The following is a 15,740-nucleotide window of genomic DNA, read 5'->3' as shown; positions in this document are numbered from 1 at the left end:
CATTCTACACTGGTCGTTTTCCACTCGCTCTTTCATTGTGAGCTTTCTATGATCCCGGGTGCCATACATAGAGCCCTCCGTTTCAGCAAAGAATACATTCAGCGCGCCTATTTTATTCTTCCCCGACAGATGCGCTTTTAGCACCAGCTTTATACGCCGCAGGAATTCGGACAGTAGAGCATTCTTAAAAATACTAACTATAGCATCGGTTCCTTGCGGAATTCTGTAAACTTTATTTGATTGCAAAACCATGCTCTCTAGCAGTAGCCATGAAAAGGGGATCAGTGGCATGCAATACCAATGAGGATTCAACGAGTTCCCTTTGAAAATGTTTCTTCGGATGCGGATAGGCCCTGAGCTAGTCAGATGAACGAACGCATTGACAAGGTAGTGTACCACGCTTCCAGCCGCGGAAAACTTTATTAGTTTCGGGTCAATGCTATATACATGTAGGACATCGATTTAGCCAGGTATGCAGGATGTTGTCTAAAGTCTTGGTATAATCGAAATAGAAACTAAAATATTTCTCTGACGTCTAGTTGCCTGTCCTATGACTACCATATCGATGATTTACTGATCTTTGCAAACCCTTAATTCAATTAGGTAGCCCTTCTGCTCTTCGGAGAGAATGTCGTTGCATATTGAATTTTCATTAATAATGGACGCTATGGATTGGTAGAAGGTTGGTAAGCAAGTAGTCGATCTTATACCTGCGTGGGCTTGCACCGTGTCCTAATAGGGGATGATTTGTCGAACCTCACCTTCGATAACATCCACCAAATTAACGCTCGCCATAATGGTATGACGGGCGTCTTCAGTGGTCATCTACTCAGCATACTGATCTGGGTGTTCTGTTCGGATCTGACAAAACTCCGGCATTTCCTCGCGTATGTTACACTCTGAACTTAACTGAAGTTTCTTTCGCCGTTTCGTAGCAATCAAATTCATACGACAGAAAATTCCGGCTTTATTCTGTTTATTTATATAATCAATAAATATACGTATCGAATGTATAGATGAATTTATTGATTTATTAGGACATGTACTCTGACACTTCTGTAATACATATTTTCAAAATAGTTGGTCTGAGCATTATGGAAGCTAGATTTGATTGGAATATGACATCATCTATACTCATTATTTTTTTTTCTTTGAATCAATTGGAATTAAATAATATTTTAAACCACAGTTACGCAGTTATGCAAATAGGACGTCCGCCCCTGGTACCAAATTTCAGTTTTCTGTTCGAATTATTAAACAGTCAATCTTTAAGTCCTTGTTGAGAGCTCTTCAGTTCTTGTTTCACAACGCGGAGGTTAACTTTATGTTACTGGATTCGGTTTGAAAAGTTAACGCCGTGATTACAGTATTGGCCGTACACCCAATTTCTTACATTCCATCTTGATTCCACTCTATTAAAAATGAATCAAGGTTTCAATGTCTCGAAACCCGAATTTAATAATTTCACAATTGAGCACTTTTGGAAACAAACGTGACCATTGACTCCTTTTTAAGGTTTTGTGGAAAACCGTATCTTATTAAAATCAGATCATTATCTGTCCGCCGTTCTGGCTGCCTTTTTTGGGTATGCCTTATCTATAGTCGAGGGTGCTCTGAACTGCTATCGGCTGAAATCTGGCATATTTTCTCCACACTTTCTTCGCGGGACCACCGTTGTGGTATTGCTCCATGAAGCTGCTCAGTTGGTAACTGGTCATTCTCGCACTTGTTATTGATTACTTGTTACTGATTGGCGCCGTATTAATTGTGGTAATTTCCTTTCTACGCCTCCGTTCAGCTTTTATTTCTTTCGGTCATTCATGGATCATTCCATGTCACCATGTCACTTATCACATATTTCACCGTTAATTTGGACCCTAGCTGAGTATCGTGGTTTCAAATCTTGGGCAAGTGAAGAAAATGTGTTTCAAATTTTTAATAGAACCTTCACACGTAGGACAATCAGATGATCCGTGAAAACCATATACTTACTTTCTGTGGTGACCTAAAAACTGAGAACTGTCCTCTGGCTGGTACCAGTTCGTTCGCTCGCTTTCTTTTTATGTTAGCCTAATTCTCCAACAATTCGCAACAATGTTGCCGCCTTGATATTCTATACAATGTATACAATAAAATCAGCCTAAGACGTGCCCTTCTTTCCGATTATTACCAGTGCTGCTTAAATGTTTCGTTTCCGAATCTTCCTTTCTGCTTCGGCTCGATCCTTTCTGCATAAGTTTTGTCAGTACTTGGAAAATTTATTATAACAAAAATCTGGCGCGTTCACCGATAATCTATTTTGAATTTTCTTGGCCTTGTCGCAGAATCATGCTGAAAGCACCAATCATTACCCTCGAAGAAGCTTTCGTTCAGAGGCTCAACTACTGTCTTTAACATTTGTTCATATAACGCTGAGTTGGTCTTCATACCGCTTTCCAGAAAATGAATGTCCGTCGTGCCGTGGTAGGAAACCTCCCAACACTTCATCACTTAAGGAGGGTGGTGCTCGATCCTTAGCCTCATAACATGACCTTCCATACACCCGATCTTTTTTTCCGATTAAAATTTTCTTGGATAGAAAACATTTTTTCACCCGTTAAAAGGATTTTGCCATGCTCATTTTTTGCGAAGCGCTTGATCATTTTTTTGCATCGCTGAAGAAGGATTTTTTTTTTAATTTAGGCGTAAGTAAATTGCTTTCACAGCGTATGTAGGCCTCTAACTGGAGTTCCTTGCGTAAAATACGACTTATGAAACGCGCGGAGACGTTCTGTTTGCCCAGCGAAGTCCGAAAAACCGTTGCAAGTGTAGCCTGCATAATAGTCGACTGTCATACAGACCTCGGCCGCCCCCCTCTCGGCCGATTTTCTATATCATCTGTTTCTCCGTACCGTTGTAACGTTTGGTACATGAATAGCTTACTTATAGATAGCGGTTTGAGCGTTTTATGAATCTCTGTGGCCGTCTTTTCATACTCGCATAAGGTAACAATAGCCACGCCTCACCTCATCGTTACCCTGTTCTCTAACATCTGCTCGTGGCGGTCTGAAACTTGAGTGTTTTTTGTTTCTCATTTCTTTCGCAACAACGTTTCGCACTTTACTGACAGAACTTATGGCTAACTTAGCTGGTACTGTGTAGATTTGACTAGAGTCCAACTCGTTATTGAAGTCTTTTGACTGTCGGCTCATCCAATTTTTTTAGTAGTATTTTCCAAAACAGTTTTGATATCAATTATAAAGGAGAGAGATGAGGGTGCAGGGATTAGAAAACGATGGCTTTTTTTCGGTGTAGGTAAGAGAAAAAAAGAAATATTAACGGTTTCGTCCAGGCCAGAGGCAACTCATCGGACGCTATTTCACATCTGACCTAGGAGCAGCGTGACCGAAAGTGTAACAGGAAAACGTACCTTTAGATATTCGCAAAAAGACGACAAAGTTGCGACTTATATCCAAATTCAAACCGCCAACAAGCTAGATTTTTGTGTGGGATATGAGACATCCTAAGTCCACATCCACTTGATGTTCGACCGGACCAAATGGAGAGCAACTAACTCCTACGTTTTTTGGTCCACAGACCCCTTGTTTGGGGCCTAGCACCCAAGTATCAAAAAGAAAGACTAACGGTTTCGTCCTATATCCTAAACAAAAATCTAGCCTTCTCAGGGGTCTGAATTGTCCACAAGGACCCTTCCACAATCCCGAGCCTAGCTAGTACAGGGGCGTACAAGCTCGTGGTGACGGGACACTTGAGTAGAGTTGTATTTACGAGTTGGTTGACCTGCATATTGCTGCTCTTCATCTCCTCTGATTTCCCAGGCCTATGGGGACTTGAAATTATCTGACGAAATGCCTTTTGCTTCGGTATGGTTCTGTTCTAATGTCTATTAATATTTATAAACGTGACTTGAATACTCAGGGCCTTCCCTATTTGCTTTGTATATTGTCGCGACGATCTTTTTCTAGGTTAAATTTCCATTATAATTTTGCGATGATGGGCATTTAAGAAAAATGCACATGGGACAAACAATTTTTCTCAGTTCACATTGTCTGTAGCCTGAGGATTGGGATCGAGTTTTTGTTTTTGGGTTGTATTAAAAAAATAACGACATATTTCACTTTACAGGAAGGTAATAAAATGGAAAGGAAAATATTTAAAACTTTCCATGTTTAGATATTCGAAGCTATACGTGTCGGCGATAACAAAATGATAATTCCGCTATTGTGTTCTACTTGGATTGTTCTAGTCAAAACAGTTTTATTATACTTAGCAGAGGAAGTGAACACTCATGAACAGTATCAAGGGCAAAGTGATATCTTCTTAACGCTCCTTAGCATCTATAACTTTTGCCCAGCTGGGAAAACACCTTTTTGTCTTCTTTCCGATGAAATGTTTCTTAACCATTATTTTTCGTTATCCTTAGATAAAGTCGTCCTATTACTTTTCCTGGATAAATGTTGTCAACTGTTTCCTTTCATCCACTCGACATATAGTATGTTTAGAAAATAGAACTGTACACCTTTAAAGACCGACCTCCAATATTATTCCTTTTCTCATCAAATCGCTTAATATTTACGGGTAAAACAATATACAATTTTGGGTTTAATCTGAATATTCGTTAAGCCCTTACTCCACATAATATTTTCATTATTATTTGTCTTTTTCATCTCTGATATCTACTTATCATCACCTAATTTAAGTCACACTTCGTCTCTCCTCGAGTAAGTAATTCATTCTGAATTTATGACATGTCAAGATTCCGAGGGGTTTTATTTTTAGTTTTCTCTGTGGCAGTATTCCCATCAAATTCTCATAATAATGCGCCCATTTTAGGTAGACATTTCTATTGTATTAAATTGTCTAACATTTTTAACTAGTCCCAATTTGGTTCTAAATTTAATAGAAGTTGAAAATAAAATTAAATTCGCATTGAAAACACTAACGCAAGGGGTCTCGCGTATGAGGGTTGGTTAGAAAAAGCTTTCAGATAAGCACTCAATCCGAGAATTTATTGCATGCCATTTCTTCCTAAATAACACAATGAGTTTAAGCCAAATATTTCAGTATATATTGTGATTAACCCCTGGCGGCCCAGGGGAAAAACTTATTTGGTGGATTCCTCGAACCTGGAATTTTCTTGTGGTCCCAGAAAAGAGAAAGTTTAGTAAAATTGCATAAATTATTCGATTTTATAGGAGGCTGCATGGTTTTCACCTAGGCTCCCGTTTTCAGGATGTATTATTATATTATCTTGAGTTATTATATGTAGATTTTGTGATAGGATGAGTTTAAGCAGATGGAAAGGTGAGGATGCCCGAGGGTCGGGAATCCTATCGGGGACCCAAAATAGAAACTTCAATAGAAAAAAAGCAATAACAGTGGAGGTTCGCATAATTTTCACCCTGGGACCGGATTTTTTCTCTACGGCCCTAATGCTAAATCCTTCAAATAAGTGCGAAACCTTTATATTCACTAGGATTGGGTGACTTATAATAAATCCAAAATGTCTGTGTAAACTTAACAATGCTTGGCAAGCTTCAGCTATCAGAAAAGCATTGTATGAAATAATAAAGCGTATCATTAAGGAAATCTTACAATTCTTTCAATGTGTTGGCTCCATCTTACATAGGCACATCGATCCTTTTAATTAAAGCCTGAAAATTCTGAAAATATTTCAATTATTTTGAATTAGTTTTAGTCATGAAAATGATACTTCTACTCTCTCATATTTAACTATCTATTTTATTTGATTTTCGTTTCAGAAAGTATTCAAACTGTGATGATGGCTCCAATGCCAAGTAGTAAGAGTCCATCCAAGGGTCCAACATTCCTTTTCTCAGCTGCCGATTCAGATGATTCCAGCCCTGCACCATCAAGCCCACCAAGCACAGGTATGCACTTCAATATTCATTAAGTTATTTTGTGAAATTTCATTTTTTAGTTTTGAAGTATGCAAATATTGGAGCTCATGAGAAATCGACGGGGAGGACCTCATTTCATTTGGTTACGAATTTGTTTTTAAGCTTTTTCTTCCTTCTTTCTTTCCTTCTATGGATGCCGTCAGCACCTCCCTCTTTTGCGGAGGTAATCTCTAGATAATTTTTCGGAAAAGAATAGAGCACGGGCACTACGGAAATGAACGACTTCTTTTCCAACAAAATTGTATAGGCACTTTCCCACCGGATGTTTCCCCCGATTAGTTCTGCCTGTTGCCCTCTAAGCCACTCGTTTGTCTTGGTAGAAAGCTGACCAGTTTTCTATTCTATGGGCAGTTGGACACTCTGTTGAGAAATGTACGTTTCCTTCCGATGGAAGAGAGACCAAACCAAGATCTTAGTCGACTTCATTCCCGAAAAGTCAATCGGCATCACTGCCTCCTCTCTATAAATATATTAAAAGTAAGTACATTACATTTTTAAATTTGCCTGCGAACCTCCCTTCATCTTACATATGCACTGATGTGGACTACAGTGTAGAAAATAATGCTGGAAAGTTTGGTGGAAATCCTGCAATAATTAGCAAAGTTGTAGTAGCTCAAAGTTGCCTTTTTTGTGTAAATTTGTTGCAAATGAACAATGTCAGCATTACATTTGGTACGTCCTTCCAACTAGTTGCTCAAAGTGGTTAATGGATGTAGATGATAAAACGCTTCTCAAGCTTGAAGGATGAACAAGTTATCATGCTTGTTGGCCACCTTTCAAATGGTATCGCGAGGCCTGGCTGATTTTCGAAAAATCTCAGTTGTTAGATTAACGCACTGAAATGAATGAATTGAAATGGTCGGGCTTGCCGTTCCACAGGGCTGTACCAAGTTGAAGTTAAATCTCAAAGGGAATCCGACAACGCTGCAATCTGTGGCCGATAGGATTTCTCTTTGTTATTTGTACGTCCTTCAAGACAGCTTCACAGCCGGAGGTTGTGAATAGATTCAGTGAACGATGGTATCTTGCCGAAACACCTTCGCTACTCGAAGGGCATTTGCTTGCTCTCCTCGCAACCATGGACTTTGACTAAAGAGGCTCGTTTCGGGTGGCTATCGCATTTTCTGTTTGCATTAATTGACATATTATATGGATGACGAATATTTTGTATATATAGGTGTTTCTGCTGTAGGCGCCAATCGACATATCAATACCGCTAGATCTTCATATCTAGAAATGCAGATATCTGAATATCAACATCAACATTTCTGAGTTGATATATGATCACTCTCAAGACCATTGGACATCAATAATGGCCTACGATCAGGCGATGCCCTATCATGCGTCCTCTTTAACCTGGCGCTCGAGAAAGTAATCCGTTATGCTGACGTACGATCCACCGAACTACTGGCCTATGCTGACGATATCGACATCATGGGAAGAACCACCCGAGACGTACAAACTGCCTTCATCCAGATCGAGCAGGCGGCGCGAGCACCAAACCGCACTGGACAAACTGGAAGAATAAAGATAGGAGAATACAACTTTGAAACTGTTGATAATTTCTCCTATCTAGTGTCGAAAATCACAACCGATAGCAGCTGCGATGATGAAATCTGCGCACGGTTGTTGTCAGCCAACAGAGCCTATTTCAGCTTAGAAAGACTGTTCCGCTCGAAAGGTCTCACCATAGGGTCAAAGCTCTTACTGTGCAAGATAATGATCTTGTCAGTCCTCATTTATTCCTCGGAAACTTGGTTCTTAGCAAGAAAAATTGCAAACTCTTGACCGCGTTCGAGAGAAGAATCCTCCGAAGAATTTTTGGCCTCCTACATAAGGATGGACGATTCCGTAGCCTACATAACGACAAAATCTATCAGCGATACCATGACCGTCAGGTTGTGGATAAAATCCGGCTCAATAGATTACGGTGAGCGGGTCACTTAATCCGTATGGATGAAGATGATCCAGCCAGAAAAGTCTATGGTAGGGGCAATATCTATGGTAGAAAACGAAGACGAAGCAGATCCTGCCTAAGATGGAGCAATGACGTAGGTCAGGACGCCGGACAGCTTTTAGGGATATCGAATTGGTGGACCTCGGCGCAAAACTGGGATGTCTGGAGTTCCTTATTAAGGCAAGTCTAGACCGGATACCGGTTGTTGCGCCGTTGATGATGATGATATGTGGGAGCAATGAATCATCTACTTTTCGACTTATGCAAAGGATACTCTTGGAGCGCCTGAGCTGAACATGGTTTCCATGCGGATCGTCGCAAATAAGATCCGTTTCAAAGCTCAACTTGAAATTGTGTGGACCTGTTTCACCCCACAGAGTGCTTACCTTTTATTGTGTCAATGTTAAAATGCGCCTGGTACCATGAACCGACGCACATGGTTTATTTCTATCTCCAGCTCTTGGTTTGGGGTTCGCCTTGGTCAAAATATCGTTTAAATTTTTTTAGACCATTGTTATACAATACTTGTAATCTGTTAGCGATAGTCCTTTTTAAGGTTTTGTGTAAAACAAAATCTTTTCAAAATCAATTTACGGTTCGTTTGTTTGTCTGTATCTCCGTATGTCTGTCCATTTGTCTGTCACACGCATATATCTCGGGGGTGGTTATAGCGATTTACACCAAATTTGGTGGATAGATGCGAGCTGTGAACGGGGTACCGTACAGCAAACATAGTCATGTGGGGTGTCAAATGAAAGGTCTCGGTTGGTCGTTTTCGAAGCCAAGAAACATCTGAAAAAGAAGCCGCCATTACATGGTGCCTAGCCCTTGAGATACCTTCCATACCGATATCTGTTCAAATAAAGTTAATAATAATATATTACTCTTTTAGACTGCAAAACCCCCTGGCACAACAACGTAGGCTATAACCTAGTAAGAAAGTTATAATCGGTCAAAGTGGGAGTTTCATTGCAAATTCAAGATTTTGAATGTCAATATCACCTGAAAATGGATATTTTAACATAATGTATATATTACGTATTAATGGGACAAATACACACTAAAATGATATACAGAAAACCTTTCATACCTGAAGCGTCCAGCTTCCGGTTTCCCGACTTATTATTTATTTATTATGAATATGCCCCATTGGCTTGTTTGGAAGTTCATGAATTTCTCTATCCTTAGACTTTTTATGACATATTTTAGACCTCACTAGCTTTAAAGAAACCAAGCTAAGATCTATTTTTATTAAACCAATATTGTATTTAATTTTTAATACGCGAGTATGTACACAGTAAACACAAGTGCCAATTTTCCTACTAATTCTATTTATATAGGTGTTTTCACTACAATATCATTAATGAACCATCCCACAAGATATCACAGAATGCTCCTTCCTCGTGGGCATATTAAATCGATATCGATAGCTGGAATTGAACTTGTTCCGCCATCGAGTTTATGCAAATTCGAAGTTTCCTTATCGATAATTCAGGTGGAAATTGATGTTCTGTCGACTTAAAGTCCTATCTATCTTCTCAGCTAGTCTGCATTGCAGGGCTTTCTGGGTCAATGAAATTGATACGCTAATACAGGCTCGTAACTGTTACGCTTTTTGGCTTAGCAAACGTTTGTGGATATTTTCTTTCCTATTCTGTTAGCGTTTTTTCTGCTCACCTTAGTATACAGTACAGTCTTGAGGTGAACTTAATCTGGATTAACTTTTTCATCGATACATGGACGCATTCGATATGTCTTAATGGAGTTTATTTTAATGCACATGCTCAGCCACTTTCTTGTTTTCTATTTTTTCTTTGGCTTCGAAGACTCGACGTACCTCAAATATGACGTGAAATTGAATGCGATTAGGTTGCCAAGTAATGTAAACAATTATTGTGCCAAACTTCTACAGTGTATTGACGATGATGGAAAAATAAATGTTGATGTGCTTCAGTGAATTTTATTACCAAGACTAAGATGTTTCTATTTCAGACTATATCTTATACTATACCAATCGTGTCATTCCTCAGATGGAGATATTCTGAGGGAGCCTAACCTAACACTCCTTTAAGCAAAATATATCAAACCGATCAAACTAATAAGTTTGATATTAAATAATAGCGAAATATTTTAGGATATAAACGAAGGGTACGCTTTGAACATGGGCTTACGTTGGCACTACAAGTTCTAGCTATCGGTTAGTGGAAAAAATTACTTATTGGCAGCAATAATGATGCCAACTCTACAAATAGATACGAAAGAATGGAAAATTGATGTAAAGTGGGAATGTGAACGAAAATTATTAGAATCTATTCAATGTGGGAAAAAATACAAACTGGTTTTCAATCATTTTGTCTGACTGATGGTTTTGAAAATGCGACTTCGTTGTCACCTACTGAAAATCAATTTTATGATGTAGTAGTTATCCTATAGGTAGTGAAAAAGTGCAGAGTTTACTGTAACTTCACTCTAAAGACACTCGCGCTTTTCGTTTAATAAATTCTGAAACTCTCAGTTATTACAAAGAAGCAAATCGGGAAACCAGTAGCTGGACACTTCAGGCATAAAAGGTTTTGTGTATTTCCTATAAAAAAACATTTGAGTGCACACACTGCCAATTACCCTATATCAACTTCATGATTGTAAGATGAACTTAAGAGAGCGTTCACAGTCAATTACTAAAAATTATAATAATAAATAAGTAATGTATTAACAAACATTCTGTCCGAGGAGTAGAAGGGCTGCCGAGTTGGATCCGACAAGCAACTAGAGGCCAAAGAAACCTCTTTAGTTGCTATATCGATTATGCCAAAGCTTTCGATAGCGTCCCGCATACCTGGCTAATCGATGTCCTACATCTGTATCGCATTGATCCGAAACTAACAAAGTTTTTGGCGACAGTCATGAAAGGGGGGCATACCACCTTATCAGTGCATACATCTGAGGGTACTAATACCTCAGAGCCCATCCGTATATGAAGGGCATCTTCCAGGGGGATTCGTTGAGTCTCCTTTGGTTTTGTATGGCACTGAACCCCCTTTCAAGGCTACTGAATGATGCTAGAGGGCACAGTTTTCCAATAAAGTATGGCCTATGTGCTAAGTGGGAACTGACCCAATTGATGTATTTAGATGACATCAAGTTGTATGCTGGTACTGACGACCATCTTAAAAGTCTGTTGCGAATAGTATATATGTTCAGTCGTGAAGTATGGATTAGACAAGTGTCGGATCCAAGCCATCCGCAAAGGTCATCACGAGCTGCATGCCGGACATAGCATTGGTGACCTCCACATCGAAGATATGTCCGAGACAGACTTCTACAAATACTTAGGAATTCTGTAAGGAACCCATGCTCGAGTTGGCGGTCTGGAAAATGCTCTGCTGTCCGAATTCCTGCCACGTGTAAAGCTGGTACTGAAATCGCATCTCTCGGGGAAGAATAAAATAAGCGCATTGAATATATTCGCTATCCCTTCACTGGCTTATGCGTTCGGAATATTGTCGTGGACGAAGACCGACCGACTATGTCCAAATTCCGAACGAATCATCCAAATTCTGTCGTGAAGCGGATGAACCTGCCTCGTAACATCGGGTTGTGGTTGACGTGGCAGCACAACATCATCGCCAAATCGATTTGCTGCGCCCTTATTTTTACAGCAACGTGCAGGCGAGTCCCTTGCGTGCGATCTGCAGGCCAGAGGGTGGGCTGACTCGACTTGAAGGATCGATCTTTCAATCCTCTGAGTGAGCTGGAGTCGGACCAAAAGCGGATCGATGAATGGAAGCCATTTGTCCATTTGCATTTGTCGAACAGATGGCTGTGTGCTTGGGAGCTCTTTTCTGAGACGGAGGGATTCATGTGTGCCATTCAGGACGGTGTGGTCACCACCCGAGCTTATAAAAATCTCATCATAAAAGAACGGGTGGAGAACGACCAGTGCAGAATGTGCGGTTCGGTGTTAGACACGTTAGACCATCTCATTTCTGGTTGTACTGTTATGGGACCGGTATAATATACCACCAGGCACAATGCTGTATGTGGGATCATCCATCAAAACCTTGCATACGAGCATGGGCTGATCACGGGAACATGTCCGGTTTACCGATATGAGCCGCAAGCAGTACTTGATAGTTTTGCGTACAGCATATATTGGGACCGGCAAGTTCTGACTGATCGCCATACTCTACATAAAAAGCCTGACGTACTGTTAGTTGACAAGACGGGTCGCTCTGCGTATATTATTGATGTTGATATCCCCCATAATAGCAACATTGAACGGAAATACGTGGAGAAGAAGGTGAACTATGAGCCATTGGCTCGGGAAATCAAAGAAATTTGGCGTCTCGAGCGAGTGGTTGTATCATAGTTCCCATAATATTGTCAGCTACAGGTATTGTACATAAATCCCTCACGGCTTCCCTTGATGTCCTGGGACTTTCGCACAGCCTGGTTCAAACCATGCAGAAGTACATCATTCTGCATACGTGCTCGATGTTGCGGGGAGTACTCGACGGATTCTCCCACTGACCTACCACCGGCCACCACCACCAGTGCCCCTTTAGTTTTTAAGTAGGTAGGATCGTCCGAGCCTAAACGCTTGGCACTTAGTGCTAGTATTAGGTAAAATCCGGCATCTGCCGAGATTGTGGCAACTCAGAAAAAATAATAAACTTTATTTGAACAGATGTCGGTGTGGAGGGTATTTCAGAGCTTTGGCACCGTATAGTGGCAGCTTTGCATTTTTCAGTTGAGTAGGTTCTGAGAATGGGTCTGTGAAAGAAATTACCACTTTTCAGCCCCCGCCCTCGCCTGTGTATATTAAATGTCAGAACTGAGACCAGCTTTGAAAAGTACTAATCGAGACCTTTCATTTAATACCCGACATGGCTATATTTGGTGGAACTTATACTCGCATTTTGCCTATATATGTAGAGACCCCGCTTAAATTCAAGATGTAACGATGTAACTCACTGTATGTGTGGGCGTACGCAGTTCTCACCTTGCCACTAAATTTGGTGTCAATCTATCTAGACGATTTTAATAAGGTTTTGTTTTACTCAAACCTTAAAACCCAGCCTGCATTCGTTGACTGTTTAAATCTGAATAAATAGAGTCCGTTTTCTTGTCGACCTCATGGCCGTCCGCGCTCTATTCTGTTTGTTTGACGTCGTGTCCGCTGGGCAGTTCCATTGCTCGACCATGGGATGAAAAGAATGTGCTATCGAGGATCGCTCCGCCACAAAGGAAGTTCCCAATTTACATTTTTTATTAAAAGGAAAAAAAGTTAATGTTTTGCTGAATACATTTTCTGTTAACTTATCTTTCTAAATACTTTTCTTCTTTGTCTTCGCTTTTGTGGTCTCAAAACTAGCCTTCCGCAAAAATCTTACATATTACGGTAAGAGCAAAAATACTTGCGGCACTTGAACATCGCCAAAGTAGCGCATAGTTCTTATCTTAAACTAAAAGTCAGTCACTATGTAAAAAAGAGCGTCTACTCGCATCTTTCACATTGAGATTCAAAATATTGAAAATTAACTTTGGAGAATTAACCAGAAATACGACTAATCGATGTACTTATTACCGGGATTCTATTGTGGTAGGATTTCTTTCAAATTTTCCAGTATTGGGACTTATATTGTAATTAATGCTTTTGGATGAATTTAAGGGGGAGGTATCGGGCAAATGTCGAAAATTTAGTAATGTGTTAATATTAATTTTAGTTGAGCAGGAATTTGAATTAGAAATTTGAATTCTGTGCATTATCATGGAGTTTTCAAATTTTGCAGGGGGTGGGGTGTAGCTGCTGCGAATAAGTCCTGTTTTAATTTGCGTTTGAACTTTCTTTCTTTCTTCAGGCCCCATTTTGTGCAACCAATACGAAGCAAATTTCCAGAAAGGGGCATGTGGCAGCGAACAAAGAGGCAGACGGACAGTGAACCGATTTTAACAAGCTTTTGTTCTTACCTAAAACCGCAAACCATCTTTTTGTTTTAGTTTTCTACTTTCTCTGCAACAGGCGGGACGTCATTTTCTGGTTGCCATGCTGATGGTGTGGGGTCCAAAAAGCGATCCTTTCTTCGCATGAAAGTCTCCCACTTGATTATTGCAGGTACAAGTTTCCTCTTTTGGATCTTGTATTTGATAACTGAAAGTCCGAGTTCCTTTCACGACAACGCATTTTTTCATTGGTGTTACGTGGTTGCTAAATGGCATGACTGCCATTCATAACCGTTTTCCAATCAGAATCGCCCACTTGATGCCGGACCGGACCACTTGAGAAGCAACTTACTTCCTCTCTTGTGGTCCATGAACTCCGCTTTTTTGGGTTAAACAGCCAAGTTTTGCAAAAAAGTTGACTGACGGTTACGGCGTTTAGGCCTGGCACTCGTACGCATCGTGATTGAAAGCCATAAGTGGCAGTGGATAGGATACACATTAAGGAGGGGCGAGAATTATATTGCCCGTTATGGCATGCGATGGAATCCACTCTCTCAAAATGGCCGATGAGTGGGTCCCTCCAAGGGCACTTGGCGTAGAACCGTGAAGAAACAGTGCAATTTTCAAATGTATGAATGTGTATAAACTGTAGTAATTAATCAATCGTTGCCGTTATTTTTGAGTCCGAGTCTGAGCCTTCGCTTTCATAAGACGCGACGGTTTTATTTACAAAATATTTTTTACTTTTTTTACCCCCAAACTTTGCCAACTGATCTTTCAATACTTGTCCAGGTAGACCTTGTCTGAATCAACGACATCTTTTTTGTCCAGTGGCATCCTTTAGCAGGCACCCACAAAACCTTAAAGTAAAGGAGTAAGAACATGACTTCCGAGCTCAGTTTTTTTAGCTTTCCCTATGAGTTATCTATTAGTCGTATTTTACTTTATTTTATTCATGCTAAAAAGCGATTAATTTGAAAAAGCTTCCGCCGAAAGAAAAATAAATCGAATTATTTTTAACTCCCTCAAATGGGTTAGATGCCAAACAACAAAAGTCGAGTTCCTTATGTACATACAAACGTATTCTTTGGAGGTCAAGTGCAATTTCGAAATCTATTAAACACTGCCGCGGTGTTCAAATTTGGTTGTGAGGTGTTTTGATTTTAAATTTTATCTATCCAGTGCATTGGAAAGGAATTTCATCAAGACAAATTTGCTTATCGTTGTTCGGGAACTTGGCAAGGGCCATCGGTAGTTCTGGCCTAAATCGTTGCTTTTAATATTTACAACTTCTTGAACCGAAAAAAAAGGAAATAGGGAAAGGGCTTGGCCGCTCTAAATTCAACTACTCCTAAGACCCCTCTTATATCAGCAGCGAGAAAGAAACACCGACGACTGAACGCACCTTCACTTCATATAGTGTTGGCTTCGAGATATCCGCGGTTCCTATCATTTCTAGGCCTAAAGATGAATTGAACGGAAAAGAAAACGGTGTTTACATGGTATTGTTACTGTCAATGAAAAGTGGTGCTCAGAGGTGGCGGTGAGGAAGACGGGGCGGCAACCCTGTCGGCCAAACCAAAACCAAGTGGCCGAGGAGAACCTCCATAGTGGTAGCATCGGGAGACGCTATACTCACTTTGGCTTGCCGGCCGTGATGCAGTAGGCGAATGCTCCAAAGGCCTAATCAGGGCCATCAGACCCGAGTCTGCACGGGGACCCATCTGGAGTGGCAAATTGGTCACGAAACCTCACCAGGGATATACTGGTACCATGAGAACCGAGATAACCCCTGGACTCTCATACTTCGGGTGAACTCCTGTTGTATGTGAATACAGCTCGGTTATTTGCGGTTGGCCCCCTAGTGGGAGCTCCACGGGGATTGTTGGTTATGCTCAAGCGAAAAGGGACCTCGGCGT

The 15,740-nt window shown here is 40.5% G+C and overlaps 1 protein-coding gene across 7 annotated transcripts in view; it reads left to right on the top strand.

Moving 5' to 3' along the window:
- The window catches only part of LOC119650468 (rab11 family-interacting protein 3), a 301,666-nt gene that overhangs the window by 75,520 nt on the left and 210,406 nt on the right, over nt 1-15,740 (top strand). For all 7 annotated transcript variants that reach the window (XR_005249284.1, XM_038053344.1, XM_038053353.1 and 4 more), the window contains exon 2: nt 5,763-5,891. Coding sequence is in view for 6 of the 7 variants with exons in the window: in XM_038053344.1 (XP_037909272.1) it covers nt 5,780-5,891 (112 nt within the window). In the remaining variant the exon portion in view is untranslated. The remainder of the gene's footprint in view (nt 1-5,762; nt 5,892-15,740) is intronic.

The sequence above is a fragment of the Hermetia illucens genome, chromosome 2 (assembly GCF_905115235.1).
Source record: "Hermetia illucens chromosome 2, iHerIll2.2.curated.20191125, whole genome shotgun sequence".
NCBI lineage: Eukaryota > Metazoa > Arthropoda > Insecta > Diptera > Stratiomyidae > Hermetia > Hermetia illucens.
The sequence above is the reverse complement of the archived record's forward strand: the minus strand, read 5'-3'. Positions and strand labels throughout refer to the sequence as shown.